This window comes from Papio anubis, chromosome 9 (assembly GCF_008728515.1).
Source record: "Papio anubis isolate 15944 chromosome 9, Panubis1.0, whole genome shotgun sequence".
Lineage (NCBI taxonomy): Eukaryota > Metazoa > Chordata > Mammalia > Primates > Cercopithecidae > Papio > Papio anubis.
In genome coordinates this window covers 103,050,016-103,068,601 of record NC_044984.1, presented here as the reverse complement: position 1 = coordinate 103,068,601, position 18,586 = coordinate 103,050,016, and the positions used below count along the sequence as shown (strand labels likewise).

At 49.5% G+C, this 18,586-nt stretch overlaps 1 protein-coding gene and 1 non-coding gene across 7 annotated transcripts in view; both read left to right on the top strand.

Moving 5' to 3' along the window:
- The window catches only part of SSH1 (slingshot protein phosphatase 1), a 75,660-nt gene extending 62,687 nt beyond the window's left edge, over positions 1 to 12,973 (top strand). For all 6 annotated transcript variants that reach the window (XM_003907115.4, XM_009181636.2, XM_009181635.4 and 3 more), the window contains 2 exons: positions 2,709 to 3,255; positions 6,447 to 12,973. In XM_003907115.4, the coding sequence (XP_003907164.2) occupies positions 2,709 to 3,255; positions 6,447 to 7,703 (1,804 nt within the window). In that variant the 3' untranslated portion in view covers positions 7,704 to 12,973. The remainder of the gene's footprint in view (positions 1 to 2,708; positions 3,256 to 6,446) is intronic.
- A 4,759-nt stretch (positions 12,974 to 17,732) lies between these two features.
- Positions 17,733 to 17,857, top strand: LOC116269061. The gene has a single exon (XR_004176380.1). It is a non-coding gene; the product is annotated as a small nucleolar RNA SNORA40 (small nucleolar RNA).
- Positions 17,858 to 18,586: the final 729 nt, after the last annotated feature.

Here is an 18,586-nt window from a genome sequence, read left to right as displayed (position 1 = left end):
GCTGTAATCCCAGCACTTTGGGAGGCCAGTGCAGGCGAATCACCTGAGGTCAGGAGTTTGAGACCAGCCTGGCCAACATAGTGAAACCCCATCTCTTCTAAAAATACAAAAAAAAATTAGCCAGGTGTGGTGGCGCGTGCCTGTAATCTCACCTACTCAGGAGGCTGAGGCACGAGGATCGCTTGAACCCGGGAGGCAGAGGTTCCAAGATTGTCCCACTGCACCCCAGCCTGGGTGACAGAGTGAGACTTCACCTCAAAAATTGTTTTTAAAGAATACCCACCCAATAGGGCTGCTGTGAAGTTTGCGTAAGTGCTGTCTGTCAATCAAGCAAAATGACCCAGGCAAGTCTCAATCATTTCAGGAGGTTTATTTGCCAGTGTTAAGGATGAGCACCCAGGAGACAGGTCTGTGCCTTTCTCCGAAGATAATTTTGAGGGCTTCAAATTTTAAGGGGAAAGGGTGGGATACTGAGAAATACACAATTTTCATGTGAGGCAGGGTAGGGGGAAGAGAGTCCTGCATGCCTTCGTCTGGCTCTGTGAATCTGCGTTTTTGCATAACATAGACAATAGGGCAGAGGAGACAATCAGATATGCATTTGTGTCAGGCAGGTAGAGCGATGACTTTGAGTCCTGTCCTCTGTATTCCTTCCCACCCACTCTCCCACCTGTGAAGACAGTGGTCAATTTACATTGCCATGGTGAATTTTAACAGAAAAGCTTTAGGATAAAGATCTTGGGGACAGCAAGGAACTTCCTTGTGGGCAAGATATGAGGGAGGTGTGTAGCTTTTCATCTTCGTAGCCATCTTATTTAGGAACCAAAATGGGAGGCAGATTTGTGTGACCCACTTCCCAGCTTGACTTTTCCCTTTGGCTTAGTGAGTTTAGGGTCCCAAGATTTATTTTCCTTTTGCAGTGCTAAACAAGTTTACCTTTACAGATACTTCCAGATCTGGCTTGTGGTAAATAATAAATGTAGCTTATTTTAAAGTCTCTGAACTCCCACCCTAAAAAGTTCTGTACAGGTTATCCCCCTTTTACGAGGATCAGGGCAGGGATAATGAGCTGACACTGAGAGGCTGACCTGTCCCCCATCACACAGCCAGTGGGCAGCAGGAGGGAGAGGTACACCACGGCCCCTCACTCGGCCTGAGTCAGGGTGCTGTGTGCAAAAAGCGCTGCGGTTCTGTTGCCCACACGGGGTGGTGGGGAGGTCCTCGCTTTGATTCCAGTACCCCAGGCTCTAAGGTCGGAAGCCCAGAGCCTGGGCGTCACTTTCTCCCGGTTCCCTTTCTAGTCTGTCTGTATGAGAAGCAGACCTCCCTGGGTGATATCAGGCCGGTGTTGGAAGGAAGCCACAGGCGAAGTCCACCAGCTTCTTGGCCAAGTTTGGGAATGCAGGAGTGCCCTGGCAGGGTTAAACAGGGTCCAAAGAACAGCGCCGGCCAACTGTGGACTCCTTCACTGTCAGAAGGGCTGGACAGATCCCCAGGCAAGGCCCAGAGGAGGAGGACGAGGAGGAGGAAGAGCGAGCATCTCACTGTCCTCTCCCCAAGCCTGCCAGGCACTCAGTGCCCTTTGCAGCCTAAGCTGGGCACTCCAGGCTGGGTTCACAGCAGCTTGGCGGTGTCCTTGAATAGCTGCTGGCTGGAATGTGCACACTGAGCAGAGAGGGTGAATGGCGCTCTCACAGTGTGCGCTTACATTTACCGCTCTCTTTTTAACCCTTGCAAGCCTGTATTGGTATTACTTTAAGGTCCTTAAGGGTGACTTAGTTACCTTATTTCACTGTAAACTTTTTTTATGCCTTACATTTTTATTATAGGGCTTGGTGCAGTGGCTCACACCTGTAATCCCAACACTTTGGGAGGCTGAGGGAGGATCGCTTGAGACCAGGAGTACAAGACCAGCCTGGGTAACACAGCAAGACCCTCTCTACAAAAAAAAAAAAAAAAAAAAAAATTTTTTTAATTAGCCAAGGATAGTGTCACATGCCTGTAGCCCCAGCTACTTGGGAGGGTGAAGCGGGAGGATCGCTTGAGCCCAGGAGTTTGAGGCTGCAGTGAGCCACAATCACACCACTGCACTCCTGCCTGGGCCACAGAGTGAGACCCTCATCTCAAAAAAAAAAGGATTATAAAAACAATGTCATCATAGTAGAAGAAATTGTTTAAAAACTGACCTACACAAACACTTTGTAGTTTTCCGAGATCTTCCCAAATGTGTTCCAGTGCATTATGCGTGTGTATAGTTGTATTATCGTGTATAGATCTGTACATACTCTGCTTTGATTCTCTTCATATTCCTACAATATAGGTAGGAGAGCATTGTTATTCTTATTTGACAGAGAAATGAGAGATGGAGTGTAACTGACGTGACGAAGTTCGTAAAATGAGGCAGCACTAAACATAGATACACAGATTGAAGTCTGGACGCCCCCGCGTTCCTTCCCCGTTGTCATCGGGGCAGAAAGTCACATCAGGCTTCCTGTGCGAGCCTGGACAACTTAAGATCCCAGTGTTGTTTCTCATCCTTGTGTTTCTTGGGAACAAATGAATAGAGAGAGGCTTTACCTGAATGAGCCATGGATCGTCCCTGGCGCCCCGACCTTGGGCAGCCCCTCACTGGCTCACCGCACACTCTTCCCAGCACCCCTAGGCACCATCCTCCTCCCCTCACCTTCCTCCATCCTCTCTCCCCGCAGCAAACAGCGGCACAACAAGCTGTGGCGTCAGCAGACAGACAGCAACCTCCATCGGCCTGTGGATGACCCTGCGGGACCCGGCGACTTCTTGCCAGAGACCCCAGATGGCACCCTGGAAAGCCAGCTGCCCTGCTTGGATGATGCCACCCAGCCTGGCTTAGGGCCCCCCCTCCCCTGCTGTTTCCGGAGACTCTCAGACCCGCTTCTGCCTTCCCCCGAGGATGAAACTGGCAGCTTGGTCCACCTGCAGGATCCGGAGAGGGAGGCTCTGTTGGAGGAAGCTGCTCTACCTGCAGAGGTGCACAGGCCAGCCAGACAGCCCCAGCAGGGGTCCGGACTCTGTGAGAAGGATGTGAAGAAGAAACTAGAGTTTGGGAGTCCCAAAGGCCGGAGTGGCTCCTTGCCGCAGGTGGAGGAGACGGACAGGGAGGAGGGCCTGGGAGCAGGGAGTTGGGGGCGGCTTCCAACCCAACTTGATCAAAACCTGCTCAACTCGGAGAACCTAAACAACAACAACAGCAAGAGGAGCTGTCCCGACGGCACGGAGGTAGGCAGGGCCCGGCCTGCAGGGTGGCACACCTCGTCCCTTCCATCCCACTCTGATTGGCCTACCGCAGCCTCTGTAGCAGGGACTACAGGCACGCGCCACCACACCCAGCTGATTTTTTTCTATTGCCTCTGCTGGGCCCCCAGCTCCCATCTCCAGGGACCTGAGGGTTCTTTCAGACGGTGATTCTGCCTGTGGGTACGTAATGCGTACCTTATGTAGCGAATTGGGAATCTCTTAGGAATAATGCATATCTCTGCACGCCATCTTCACCCATATACCTTATCCATACCCTGGGCGGGGCTTCCAGCTCAATTTCTTTTTGCATATGTAAAATTAAAACATATAATTTATCAGCCAACTTCAGCCTTTATCGATACGTGACTATGCTTTTTCATCTCACGCCTACCCACTTCCCCACACCCTGGACGATTCTGGAGCCAATCCCAGATGTAGATATAGATACCTATATCTAAAAAATAAATATATTATAGGTATATACTATATACTATAGATATAGATAGATACATACTATAGACCAGTTCTCACTCTGTTGCCCATGCTGGAATACAGTGGCATGATCATGGTTCACTGCAGCCTTCACCTACCAGGCCCAAGTGATCCTCCCACCTCCACCTCCTGAGTAGCTGGGACCACAGACACATGCTACCACACCCGGTTAATTTTTTCTATTTTTTTGTAGAGATGAGGTCTCACTGTTGCCCAGCCTGACCTCAAGCCATCTGCCCACTTTGGCCTCCCAAAGTGCTGGAATTACAGGTTTGAGTACCACGCTTGGCCTCAGATACATTATTTTATTCATAAATGCCCCAGTATGTTAACATAGCCACAATACCATTGTCACCTTTAAAAAAACTGATAGGGCCAGATGCGGTAGCTCACATCTGTAATCCCAGCACTTTGGGAGGCTAAGGCAAGCGAATCAGGAGGTCAGGAGATTGAGACTATCCTGGCCAACATGGTGAAACCCTGTCTCTACTAAAAATACAAAAATTAGCTGGGTGTGGTGGTGCGTGCCTGTGATCCCAGCTACTCAGGAGGCTGAGGCACGAGAGTTGCTTGAATCCAGGAGGCAGAGGTTGCAGTGAGCCGAGATCGTGCCACTGCACTCCAGCCTGGGCGACAGAGTGATACTCCATCTTAAAAAAAAAAAAAAAAAGATAGTAATTTCCCGACTTTATCAAGTATCCAACCTTCCAACTTAGACTCTAATACTTAACTCCATTAGTCTCTTGGAGTTGCCATTTTTAGTGGATTATCTGCCACAAGGTTTGAGCTTCAACCTGGTGCTTACTGAGAAATTCGTTAATTCCAGCCAAACTTTACCCTCCTTCATGGGGGAAGTGATGCAGGAGCCAAGGCTGGTTCAGGGGAAGGGTGGCCGTGCAGCCTGGTCTCTGCTTCCACCCTTGCCCTGCCGCTGACTTCGTTCCCTCTGGCTTCACCTGCCCGTCTCACAGGACAGCCGTGGTTCTCAAGTTGGGGCACTTGGGGTCCTGACAGATGCATTCAAGTATACAGCCAGTTTATTATTAACAGCATGTTATAATGCAAACAAAACTGGGCAGTTGCATCTGTCGACCTCCATAAAATGTTCCAAATCAAATACTAATTATGGATTTCCCTCACTTCCCTACAAAGCAAATACCCATAAAGACAGATGAGATAAAACCCTGGGCCAGGCATGGTGGCTCACGCCTGTAATCCCAGCACTTTGGGAGGCCAAGGTGGGCAGATCATCTGAGGTCATCTGAGGTCAGGAGTTCGAGACCAGCCTGACCAACATGGTGGAATCCCGTCTCTACTAAAAATACAAAATTAGCTGGACATGGTGGTGCATGCCTGTAATTCGAACTACTCAGGAGGCTGAGACAGGAGAATCGCTTGAACCCGGGAGGCAGAGGTTGCAGTGAGCTGAGATCACACAATTGCACTCCACCCTTGGCAACAAGAGTGAAACTCCATTTAAAAAAAAAAAAACCCTGGAAGCCATGGCGGGGGCTTTAAGCAGGCGGGTGATGAGCCCCCTCTGACTGTGGTCTATAGGCAGGCTGGTGGGGTGAGAGGGGAAGCTGGGAGCCTGGGATCACAGTGGCTCCGAGGATGGGGCAAGGACATCAGAAGGTGTTGAGAGACAGAGCTGGTGGGTTGTGCTGGCTCATGCCTATAATCCTAGCACTTTGGGAGGCCGAGGCAGAAGGATCACTCGAGCCCAGGAGTTCGAGACCAGCCTGGGCAACATAGTAGGGCCCTATCTCTATCTATTTGAAAGAGAGAGACAGAGCCCTGTTGCCCCCTGCCTTGTCCTGCCCTCCAGCCTACAGTCCTGTGCAGGTGGGGTGGGGTGCGGGGTGCCCTTCTCCTTCCTCTCGCTTTGCTTCTGGGCCTGCATGCTGCTGTCTCTGGCTGGTCAACACCTGCTTGTCCCAGAAGCCTCAGCTGAAGTGTCAGTTCCTCTGGGCAGCCTTACTCCCGTGGAGACTCTTCACACAGCTTTCTAGTCCATTCCCAGGACCACTGGGTACCTATCAACTGGCCTGTGAGGAAGTGAAGGGTGGGGTTATAGAGGCATGTGTGACGTTCACTTAGATCCTCACTGACCAGAAGGCAGGGGGTTTTCCTTAGGAAACAATGTAAACTGTTTTGTTTTTTTTTTTTTTTTGAAATGGAGTCTTGTTCTGTCGCCCAAGCTGAGTGCAGTGGCGCGATCTCGGCTCACTGCAAGCTCTGCCTCCTGGGTTCACACCATTCTCCTGCCTCAGCCTCCCGAGTAGCTGGGACTACAGGCACCTGCCACCTCGCCCAGCTAATTTTTTGTACTTTTAGTAGAGACGGGGTTTCACCATGTTAGCCAGGTGGTCTTGCTCTCCCGTCTTTGTGATCCGCCTGCCTCGGCCTCCCAGAGTGCTGGGTTACAGGCGTGAGCCACTGCGCCTGGCCTAAACTTGTTTTCTGTTGGCGTATAAAACCCACCTCAGGCCAGGCACGGTGGTTATCCACAATCAAGTGGGCTCCGGGAGGTCTGGCTGTCGGTACTAAGTGAAATGAGAGCTGCTCCTCCAGGCCTGGCCCCCAGCCCTGCCTCGCACACCTTTCCCTGCCCACCCTCATGTTTTCGGTCTTTACTCATGACTGCCCCATCTCACCATGTTCTTGTCCCTTCCTTGTAGCATGATGCTATATTTGGGATCCTTAACAAAGTGAAGCCTTCCTATAAATCCTGTGCCGACTGCGTGTACCCTACAGCCAGTGGGGCTCCTGAGGCCTCCAGGGAGCGATGTGAGGACCCCAGTGCTCCCGCCATCTGCACCCAGCCAGCCTTCCTGCCCCACATCACGTCCTCCCCCGTGGCCCACATGGCCAACAGGTCCTGTGTTCCGGAGAAGCCAGCCTCCGGCCCAACTGAACCTCCCCCGTTCCTACCACCAGCAGGCTCCAGGAGGCCAGACACCAGTGGCCCTGGGGCTGGAGCTGTCCTAGAACCACCAACCAGCCTTTTGGAACCTTCCAGAGAGACCCCAAAAGTCCTGCCAAAGTCCCTCCTTTTGAAGAATTCTCACTGTGATAAGAACCCTCCCAGCACAGAAGTGGTAACAAAGGAAGAATCGCCACCCAAGAAAGATACAAAGCCAGCCAAGGACCTGAGGCTTCTGTTCAGTAACGAATCTGAGAAGCCGACAACCAACAGCTACCTGATGCAGCACCAGGAGTCCATCATTCAGCTGCAGAAGGCGGGCTTGGTCCGCAAGCACACCAAAGAACTGGAGCGGCTGAAGAGCGTGCCTACAGACCCAGCACCTCCCTCCAGGGATGGCCCTGCCGGCAGGCTGGAGGCCAGCATCCCTGAGGAGAGCCAGGATCTAGCCGCGCTCCACGAGCTGGGCCCCCTGGTTATGCCTGGCCAGGCTGGGAGTGATGAGAAATCAGAGGCCGCCCCCGCTTCGTTGGAAGGAGGCTCACTGAAGAGCCCCCCTCCTTTCCTCTACCGCCTGGACCACACCAGTAGTTTCTCAAAAGACTTTCTGAAGACCATCTGCTACACCCCCACCTCCTCTTCCATGAGCTCCAACCTGACCCGGAGCTCCAGCAGCGATAGCATCCACAGCGTCCGTGGGAAGCCTGGGCTGGTGAAGCAGCGGACGCAGGAGATTGAGACCCGGCTCCGGCTGGCAGGCCTCACTGTCTCTTCTCCACTGAAGCGCTCACACTCCCTTGCCAAGCTCGGGAGTCTCAACTTCTCCACGGAAGACCTGTCCAGTGAGGCTGACCCCTCCACCGGCGCTGACTCCCAGGACGCCACGTTGAGCGAATCTTCCTTCTTGCATGAGCCCCAGGCAACCCCGAGGGACCCAGCAGCAACCTCCAAATCATCAGGGAAACCCACCCCAGAAAACTTAAAGAGCCCTTCGTGGATGAGCAAAAGTTGACCCACCTTTTGCTGCGTCAGGCCGGGCGGATATTTTCATATGATCCCTCCCTCACTTTCACTGTGGATTTTGATCGACCCCTTACATCTTGATTTCCCTTAAACGATTGAAGTCATCCTAACTTTTCCCCTACTCTTGCCATAGAGAGGAGAAGAAACTAACCAACATGCAGCACAAAAAGGAGAGCTATCAGTCGTGTGGTCTGGAAGAACCAGGAGCCGCCGACCAGGAGACACAAAACTCCGCTCCCACCGTGTCTTCAAGAAGAACCGTGTTTTAGGAAGAACGTGCACACATAGGCGCACACGTCCAGACTGTTCCCTTCGCAGCCTGCAAAAGAAGAGTCCTGGTGATGGCAGCCTCACCGCCGCACACGTTCTAGCTCATTCTGGACCTCACAGAAAACTCGATGGCAACGTTAAGTCCTACCTCTGTTCTCGCTGTGCTTTTTTTATTTTTAAAACACAAGAATGACCAAGACTTGTTCCAGGGAATAATGCTCTGTCTGAAAGCGTTTTTCCAAAAAAAACTTTTCATTTTGTTTTTCGGTTGGGACCCCAGACGTGTCAAGACTTTTAACCTGACAGCCCCAAGAGCTGCTGGGTAAAGTCATCAGATGGGTGGCCCCACGCTGTTGTTGAGCTGACTCTGTGCCCAAAGGGCAGTGCAGGCTCTCTGTCCTGGTTGTGTTGTTACGTGTTTGACAAGCACAGGGGTCTGGTGGGGGAAAATATATGGGTTGTACTGAGTTGTCGCTAATGCTGAAGTTTAAATCTCGAGGGGAATGACCCACCCGCATTGTTGAGCCTCTGCTGCTGAACCACATGGTTGTGTTTAGGTTTGAAATTGCTCAAGTGTCTGGCTCAGGTGGTGGTTCTGAGACACATCGTCCTGCTGGGAGCCCAGATTGCTCAGGTCCACTAGGGCCCATCTAGGGAAGGGAAAGGAGATTTCAGCAGCTTCCCCGAAAGGAATGGGACTGTCGGGACGCTTCCCGGATGTTTACGGTTGCCCCTTCCTGCAGTGAGATTACTGCTTCCTGTTTCCCTCCAGCTCTTCCCAGCAGTGGTGATGGAGTAAAAGAGGGATTTGTAGTCGCTACCTGGCTCTGTGGGCGGCCCCTTTAAGACTCAGGTGAGCTCAGCTAGTCCCGCTGCACCAGGCTTGAATCAAAGGTGTCAGCAAGCTGGATGTCAAAACATTTCAAGAGGGCGAGGCAGCTTGTCGAAGGGCAGAAAGGTTGAATTCAGGGGTCAGCAAGCTGTGGCATGTGGCCCCGTGAGCTAGGAATGGTTTTTCCTTTTTCCTTTCTTTGAGACAGGGCCTGGCTCTGTCTCCCAGGCTGGAGTACTGTAGTGCAATCATGACTCGCTGCAGCATCAACCTCCCTGGCTCTAGCAATGGCTTTTACCTTTTTAAGGAGTTGTAAAAAAAGCAAAGAATATGTGACAGAATTCACGTGGCCCACAAAGCCTGAGATACTTACGGTCAGGCCCTTTACCTGGTTTGATTTGCCACACAGGGCTGCCCATGGCCCTGTAGGAAGAAACTGGGTAAATTTGAAGCCCCCTGCCTCTCTGACACCTACGGCCAGATCCTTCCCTCCTCCCGACCACAAGCTTTTCCAGCCCCGCACTAGCCTCACCTGTGCAGGATGGAGTAGGTGCGTACGTGGGAGAAGGCAGGGGAACACAGTTGTCTGAAGCTCTTCCACAATTCCATCTTGCCCTCAGCTGGGTCCACCAGATTGACTCAGTGAAACCAGAAAGCCTTCAAGGGCCAGCTGATTCTGAAAGTGGGTGAGTGAGCCATCATCTTACATTGGTCAGAACCGTGCTCCCCAAAGCTGTTGTAGAAAGCACCCCAGGCCGGGTCCACGGGAACAAGGCGAGTCCGTATTTCACCTAATGGGCAGAATTTTTGCAAAAATTCTCTCTCCGGGACTTTGTCTCCTTGGAGTGATTTTTAAAAATACATTACATACATTACTTTATAGGAAGCTGTTTTCCCACTAGTGTCAATTAAAATCACCTTAAAAGGTGATTATCCACTTATTCCTGAAACCCTGTGGGTTGTTCCCCCTCTCCCTCAGCCAACAAAAGCATAGCCTCAAAAAATACCAAGTTCAGTATGTTTTTGCCAAATCAAATTTCATGTGGTAGATCAATTTTTGTGTCAAAATAACCTTTTAAATTTAGTGATGACAGGCTTTTGTTGGTTTTTTAACCACGTCTATGTATGAGAATGATATATTTTTGAAAACCTCAATTTTGAAAGCCATAATTTTTCTTATCTAAAGAGTTGGGGGGTGGGAGGTGGAATCGGGAGAATACAAGTTGGTCTTTGGCTTCTGGCAAACTTACCTATTCATTTTCTGAAGCACAGCTAGCATGTCAATATCCAGACAAGAGCACTGGTCCCGTCCTCAGAGCAAAGTGAAGCATTCTTGACTTGATGCTTAATACTCTGGCCTGGAGAAAAGGATAAAGATTTTTTTTTTTGGAACCCAGATCAGTTGCATGTAAACAGATGGCATGTGGCTATTTAAAATGCTGTATGATGCGGCTGAGTGTGGTGGCTCACGCCTGTAATCCCAGCACTTTGGGAGGCTGAGGCGGGCAGATCATCTGAGGTCAGGAGTTCTAGACCAGCCTGGCCAACATGGTGAGACCCCGTCTCTACTAAAAATACAGAACTTAGCTGGGTGTGGTATCGCGTGCCTGTAATCCTAGCTACTTAAGAGGCTGAGGCAGGAGAATTGCTTGAACCTGGGTAGCGAAGGTTGCAATGAGCCGAGATCGCGCCACTGTACTCCAGCCTGGGTGCAGTGAAACTGGGAGTGAAACTCCGTCTCAAAAAAATAAAATGCTGTATGAACAAGATGAGCATTCCGTCAGGCTTTGGGGCACCTGGGCAAAGACAAATTCATACTGTCCGCACTGTAAAATATGCCATAGCTTGGCCCTTGCTTTGTATGCAACCTTAGCTGATGGGGGAAATTCCAAACATAAGTATCACAGGAAAGAGGCAGGCGGAGGCGGCAGGGGTCTGTGCTGTGCAAGGCACTGATTTTTTATGACTATCATTTTCATTGAATGCATTTGTTGAATTGGGACAAAAGGAACATTTTCTAAATCAGTTTGATACTCTGTATAAACAGCTGAATCTTATCTTCTGTCTCACATTAATTCATGTAGCATGCCAAAAGTTAGACTGAACTTTTCTACATCTTCACCTTGCATTGGTACAGGAAGGTCTTCTCTTTAAGTCTTGTTAAGTATAAGGGGGATAGTGGTCACGGGAAGAGGAGGACCAGGCTGCTCTCGGATGGTTAATTGACAATGACGATTTCCATTTCTTTTTCTTATGGCTACTTCCGCGTCTTCTAGCAAGGTCCCTGGTTGCACGTATTTCCTAAGAACAAAGTTTGTTTCTCTTCACATTCCCTGCTTGCTTGCTCTCCGCGCAGGGACCCCAGCCAACCTCTGGGCCGTTGAATAGCTCTCTGCTGGGTGGCAAGCCCTTCTCCTTGGCACCCTGTTGCTTAAGCATACAGATTGCTCACCGGGTGCACACAGACAGCTGTACTGTCCAAGCCCATTCTGCTCCACCCTCCCGTCTTCAGCTAAAGAGCATTCCGGTAATCTAAAGCCCTTTCCCCTGGAGAAGTCCAGAGGATGCAGCAGTATGGAGCTGAGCTTGAACAGAACAGACCCTCAGCACGGCCCTGGACTAACACACTCTTATCTCAGGGCAGTCCATTTTAGAAAGTTGTTGAATTTCCCCACCACTCTCCTGGGGACCTTGTCTCCCTAGCGGGAACACATGCGACATAATTGAGTCAAGATCCTATTAAGTCCCCTCGCCTGAGACATCTGGAGAGGGAGTTGCCTTTCATTGGTGGGAAATTGTTGGTGCCAGAATACATTGTGCCCAAAACTCTCCTCATTGGCTGGCCACCTAGCAGGGCTCCTCTAAACACCAACTCAGCAAGGGGACCCCCTTCACCTCTGGCAAGAGCTGGGTAGATCAGAAACTTGGTGACACCTGGCTAGCACGGAGCAGGCTCACTCATCTTGGTCCCACTACCCAGATTCCTGCAGACACTGCAGGCCAAACGAAGGTCGTTGAATGACCCCTGTCCCCAGCCACTTGTTTTGTCATTGTCTGCTCTGCAATGGAATGCCTGTGTGTGTGAGTTCACTCTGCATCTGTATATTTGAGTATAGAAACCAAGTCAAATGATCATGTGCATCCAGACACATTACGTCACCTGAGCCACAGAGCAAATCACCTTAATGATCTGGAATGAAACTGTGACCAGAGCCGCCCTGGGTGGTTCTGGAGAGACTGCCGTCTTCTTGTTTGGCCATAGGTGCTGGGGCCCTGGCTTCAGTCACTGTCTCAGACAGGAGTCCCGATAAGCAGATCACCAGTCCTCCACTGTCCTTCCTGTCGGCCTTGCTGCATGAGAAGATAGCTGCTTCCTCCCTCTTTTCCTACACTGTAATTATTGTTTTACAATTGAGTGCCTTAATAATAGTTTACAAATACTATGTATTTATGCAAAACTGTTCAACTCTCATCTGTTGTGATTGGATACTTGATCTTGTCAGTAGTGGTCGGTATTGGGATGTGAGCTTGTCCTACTCCATACGTGTTTATTCTGCTATGCAGTTTTACGTTGTGTGTTCCTATGTATTCCAAGGAGCCTTGCTAGAAACAACACTGGTAGTTCCTGCAGGCCAGGCAGGCATTGGCCGACGCTGCGTCCCATAGGAGCCAATGAAAGAACGTAGCTTGGTCTGCTATCCAGCTGTGGGGTAATGCAGGCCAGGCGGCCTCTGCACCAGAGTCCAGCACCTGCCCATTCCCCAGTCACACAATCATACTTTTCTTTCATAGGCATTTTATTACCACCTAGGCCACCCTTGTTTTCCTCTCTGTTAGTGTCCTGAGCTCTTTTGCAACAAAATGTAGGTACAGACCAATCCCCGTCCCTCCCCCAATCAGGAGCTCCACACCAGGAGTTGTTTGGTTTTCCAGAAGCTGCCAGTGGGTTCCCGTGAATTGCGTTACGATATTGATGATTATTTTTATTATATTGTTTTTCTTGTTTTTTTAATAATATATTTAAAGGCAGTATCTTTTGTACTGTGAATTTGCAGTAGAAGATGCAGAATGCACTTTTTTTTTTACTTCTGTTGGTGTGTATTGTATATAGTGTGTGTGCTTCTTGTGATGAAAATAAACTTTTTCTTTATAAATTCCTGATGACTGAGTTTATAAAAAAGGAAACTGCTTCCTCAACCCTTGCCAAGACAGTCTGATACATCATCATCGTCGTCATTGACATGGACAGTCTTTATTGAGCATCTATTGTGTGCTAAGTTATTTGCTAGAAAACCTGGACAAGTTACACCAAAGAAAGGGGTACGGGAAGAAATGTTAGCTCCTCCCAGGACTAGTCTGTTTTCTTTCTAGTTTTGTCAGTAAGCAAGAGCAGGCCCACTTGTGGGTGGTCCTTTGTGTACCAAAAAAAAAAAAGTTATCCACCAGGAAAGGGTTTGGACTTTGGGTGGGTTCTCTTCCCATACAAGTAGAAAAAGTAAAGCCAGAGGTATGCACTAGAGAACATCTAACCTGCTCCCCCCAGCCCTGCTGGGAGAGGAGGACTCTGGAGGCTGAGTACTGCTGATTTCCAAGGTACATGCTCATGTTCCAGGCCACTGCACACCAGGCAGCTTTTGGTGGCTCTCCTCCCTTGGACACTCAGGAAGCAGAGGTGCTTCCTTTTTTTTTTTTTTTTTTTTTTGAGACTGAGTTTGCTCTGTTACTCAGGCTGGCGTTCAGTGGTGCCATCATAGCTCACTGCAGCCTTGACTTCCTGGGCTAATGCAATCCTCCCACCTCAAGCGATCCTCCCACCTCAACCTCCCCAGTAGCTGGGGCTACAGGTGTGCACCACCTTGCCCCGCTAATTTTTAAAATGTATTATAGAGATGAAGTCTCACTTTGCTCTCCAGACTGGTCTTTAACTCCTGTCTTCAAGTGATCCTCCCACGTTGGCCTCCCAAAGTGCTGGGATTACAGGTGTGAGCCACCTCAACTTCCATCTTAAAATTCTGCCACCTTAGAGTTCTTTGCTTTCAACTGTGTAGCCAAGGAGGACTCGCATTCACTCAGTCTCCTCTGTCTGGATGCAATACATCATTTCTACTCGCTTTCCAGTGGGCGAGGCCCAGTCACAGGGTCCGAACGCAACAGCCAGGGAGACTGGGAAATGTATGGGGCACATGTATTTGGTGAGCACTGACTGCCGCAAGTACCTGGGTGTGACCCCTAAATTCCAGTGCCTGCAGAGCCAGGAAGTATTTTGTTCAGTTCATCTGGACTTGCTTTCTCAACTGGACTCAAACGACTGATGAATAAACCAGAATGTAAGTTTATTACTTTACCAAAAGAATTACAATTGTCAAGGGGACCAGATTACTCACATGCTAATTAGCACATTTAGTCCTGCTAGGTAAGTCTTTCTTTTTTTGAGACAGGGTCCCCCTCTGTCACCAGGCTGGAGTGCAGTGGCAGTCATGGCTCACTGAAGTGTTGATCTGGGCTCAAGCAAGCCTGCTTCAGCCTCCCAAGTAGCTTGGACCAGAGCCACACACTGCTGCATCCAGCTAAATGTATGTATGTATGCATTTATTTATTTATTTAAGAGATGGGGTCTCACTAAGTTGTCCAGGCTGGTCTTGAACTCCTGGTTTCTGATGATCCTCCTGCCTCAGCCTCCCAAAGTGTTGAGATTATAGGCATGAGCCACTGTGCCCAGCCCCTTCTAGGTAAATCTATATGGGGTGCCAAATTTTCATTAAGAATTGCTTATTGAATATTAAAAGTTTAGCGGGATGCTTCTTTTTTTTTTTTCTTTTGAGGTGGAGTTTAGCTCTTGTTGCCCAGACTGGAGTGCAGTGACGTGATCTCGGCTCACCACAACCTCCGCCTCCTGGGTTCAAGCGATTCTCCTGCCTCAGCTTCCCGAGTAACTGGGACTACAGGCATGTGCCACCACACCTGGCTAATTTTGTATTTTTAGGAGACAGAGGGTTTCTCCATGTTGGTCGGGCTGTTCTCAAACTCCTGACCTCAGGTAATCCACCCGCCCTGGCCTCCCAAAGTGCTGGGATTACAGGCGTGAGCCACCGTGCCCAGCCGCAGAATGCTTCTAATAGTGTTACCAAGCTATAATTTAGCCCTCTCTGTAAAATGTTTTCAAAACAAATCACTGAGGGTCATGGTTCAAGACACTGTTCCCTGGCAAGGTTGAAGATAGCTAACAAATTCTCTTTGGGTTCCAGCCATGAATGGGGTGGAATGGACCCCAGCAATCTGTATGTTTCTGAGATTCCCTGGGAATTCTGATGGCCAAGTTTAGAAACCATGAAAATAAGAATGTGATGCAACTGAGTGGGCTCACGCATTGCTAGTTACAATCACATCGCACACATGCTTTTTGGAGACAACACCCACACCACCCTAACAATGTATGTGTTCATAAAACTCATCCAATACTTACTTCTTCAGGGCCCTAGGACAATATTCCTGTAATTGACTGCTTTTCCCCTGATTTCCTCCTCAGAGTAACCATCTCCCAGTTGGGTGTGACCCCAGATCACACCCACAGTGGAGGTGGTTTTGCTGGGGAGGATCCGCATGCTTGTTTGTGTTTATGCCTGGGGAAGCCCCTCTTGGCAAGATGTTTGAGAGAGGCTCCAAAGGCAGCACGGAGGATGACTCGGAACTTAGGGGGATTCACTTTGTGGTAAAGAAGCCCTTTCTAAAGGAGAGCTCCACTGATAGCACACAAAGTGAGCCCCACCCAGGAAACACCACCCACCCACGCATCCTTGCCGCCTAAAACCAGGTTATGTTTATCACATTCCTTCTATGTGCTTTACGTAAGGAAACCCCCGGAATCCTCCAAACTGGGCATTGCGGTCTGTGATGCATATCTCAAAAGAGGTGAGAGGGTCGGGCACGGTGGCTCACGCCTGTAATCCCAGCACTCTGGGAGGCCGAGGCGGGTGGATCACTTGAGGTCAGAAGCTCAAGACCAGCCTGGCTCACATGGTGAAACGCCATCTCAACTAAAAATACAAAAATTAGCCGGGCGTGATGGCGGGCACCTGTAATCCCAGCTCCCCGGGAGGCTGAGGCAGGAGAATCGCTTGAACCCGGGAGTTGGAGGTTGCTGTGAGCCAAGATCGCACCACTGCACTCCAGCCTGGGTAACCAGAGTGAGACTCCATCTCAAAAAAAAAAGAGGCAAGGCCGGGCGCGGTGGCTCAAGCCTGTAATCCCAGCACTTTGGGAGGCCGAGGTGGGTGGATCACGAGGTCAGGAGATCGAGACTATCCTGGCTAACATGGTGAAACCCCGTCTCTACTAAAAATACAAAAAACTAGCCGGGTGTGGTGGCGGGCGCCTGTAGTCTCAGCTACTTGGGAGGCTGAGGCGGGAGAATGGCATGAACCCAGGAGACGGAGCTTGCAGTGAGGCAAGAACACCGCCCCGCCCCTCCCCCCCGGGGGAACACGGAGACTCCCTCTCAAAAAAAAAAAAAAAAAAGAGGCAGAGGAGAGTCCTTTTCCTTCTAACTTTCTTGGACTCTTTGGACTACCTTGGGATCCTTCTATTTACTGCCTTGTTGGCATTATCCTCAGTTTATGGAAAAACGGGCCTACAGAGTGGAAGTCATTTGCCTACAGGTACATCCAAAAATTGATGAAGCCAGATGGGAACTGCTCCCTCCGCATCTGAAACCCTTCCCAGAGCTGTCTCTCCCACCCCAGAAGTAGAAAGAAGCCAGACGAAGATGCATCTTCATCTCCTTGTGGTTTCATCAAGAAAGCAGGTGAGTTGGAGATGAAGCCCCCAGCCCCTGGGAAATTGAACCCACTTCTTGCTCCAAAGGCTATTGGAGTGACACAAGGTGTGTTTCTCTTCCATAGATTATACTCACCATATTTTGCCTTTAAATGGAAATTGTGTATCCTGAAGTACCTTGTTAAGAGTCCATTTTCAGCCCGAAATTCCTTTTTTTGTAAACCGCTTCAGCAAATAAAGTGTGTTGGCATTTACATTAGCAACCTCCCAGCCTAGGAGAGGATGCTCCAGCATCCGACTCTAAAAGACAAATTTGACTGGGCACAGTGGCTCACGGCTGTTATCCCAACACTTTGAAAGGCCAAGGCAGGCAGATTGCTTGAGCCCAGGAGTTCAAGACCAGCCTGGGTAACATGATGAAACCCCATCTTTACAAAAACTACAAAAATTAGCCAGGCATGGTGGTGTGCCAGTGGTCCCAGCTACTTGAGTGGCTGAGGTGGAAGGATCTCCTGAGCCCTGGGAGGCAGAGGTTGCAGTGAGCCTAGGCAACAGAGCAAGACCCTGTCTCAAAAACAAATAAAAATAAAAGATTAAAAAGCAACAAGTTATCCCACAAGTGGTACACTGTGGTGCTGGTGGTGGTGGTGGTGGTGGTGGTGGTGGTAGACCTCCCTCTGGTTCTTGAAATTGGATCAAAATGAGTTGACAATGCTACCTACTTCATGGGGCCATTGGAGAATTCACTGATAATGCATGCAAATCTCCTTCTGCCTGGAAGACTACCAAATAACTAAATGGTGGTCGTTATTGTTGGAATTGGAGTATATACTGAGCTTTTCCTAGTTGCAAGGCCTTCACATGTATTACCAAGTTAATCCTCACAGCAGATACGACTCTGGTTTACAAAGGAAGTGGTGGATGCTCAGAGAGGTTAGGTGACGTGGGTCAGGGACACACAACCAGGAAGGGGCAGAGGCTGGGAGTGCCTGACTCCAAATTCATGCAATTTCTACCCCACCATCTTCTCCCCAAGGAAAATAGTCCCTAATGCATGTGCACAATGCTTAGAGGGCAGAGATGCTCAACAGATGCTGAGAGAGTGAGGGCGTAAATGAGATATGCCATGAAAAGGAGCCCCTGTGTACTTACGTGTGCGTTTGTTTAACTTGTGGACAAATACAGACAGGTGCGAAAAATAAATCTTCTTTTTGCAATCGAGAACTTACTGTTCAGTATGAGTTCTGATACATATAAGAAAGGCTATTATGATACCTGAGTCAGTTAACTGAGGGAGGGAGTACTGATAACCATAAGTGTTAGCTGCAGGCTGGGTACAGTGGCTCATGCCTGCAATCCCCTCACTTTGGGAAGCTGAAGTGGGAGGATTGCTTGAAACCAGGAGTTCAAGACCAGCCTGGGCAAGAAAGCAACACCCCATCTCCACAAAACTTTAAAAATTAGCTGGGTGTGTTGGCATGTGCCTGTAGTTGTAGCTACTCTGGAAGGGGAGGCTGAGGCAGCAGGATTGCTTGAGTCCAGGAGTTGGAGGCTGCAGTGAGCTTTGATGGCACCACTGTACTCCAGCCTGGTCAACAAAGTAAAACCTGTCTCTTAATCAAAAAAAAAAAAAAAAAAAAAAAAGAAGGTTGGTTCTAGGACTGTAGAATCAATAGCAAAAAAGCACAGGATTTGAGGGAAATCCTCAGTTATATTAATTTTGTATTCCAATTTCATGTTGACTTGATTTTTTACAAAGATCTTTTTTAAAAAGGAGTCCCTGCTTCATTTACCAAAGCTTGGAATGTTTGGGGACATCTGTGACTGCCTAAACCAAGTTCCACTGGGCTGGGGCCATGTCTCAGTCACTTCTGAGACTGGCAAGGCCCTGGACTATTGGGACTGAACCCCAGGTCAATGCCAGGCATTTGCTGTGAATCAAAGAATCCTGAGTTTTTCAGAGTCCAGAAGAATCCGAAAGGTCAACCAAGCCAATC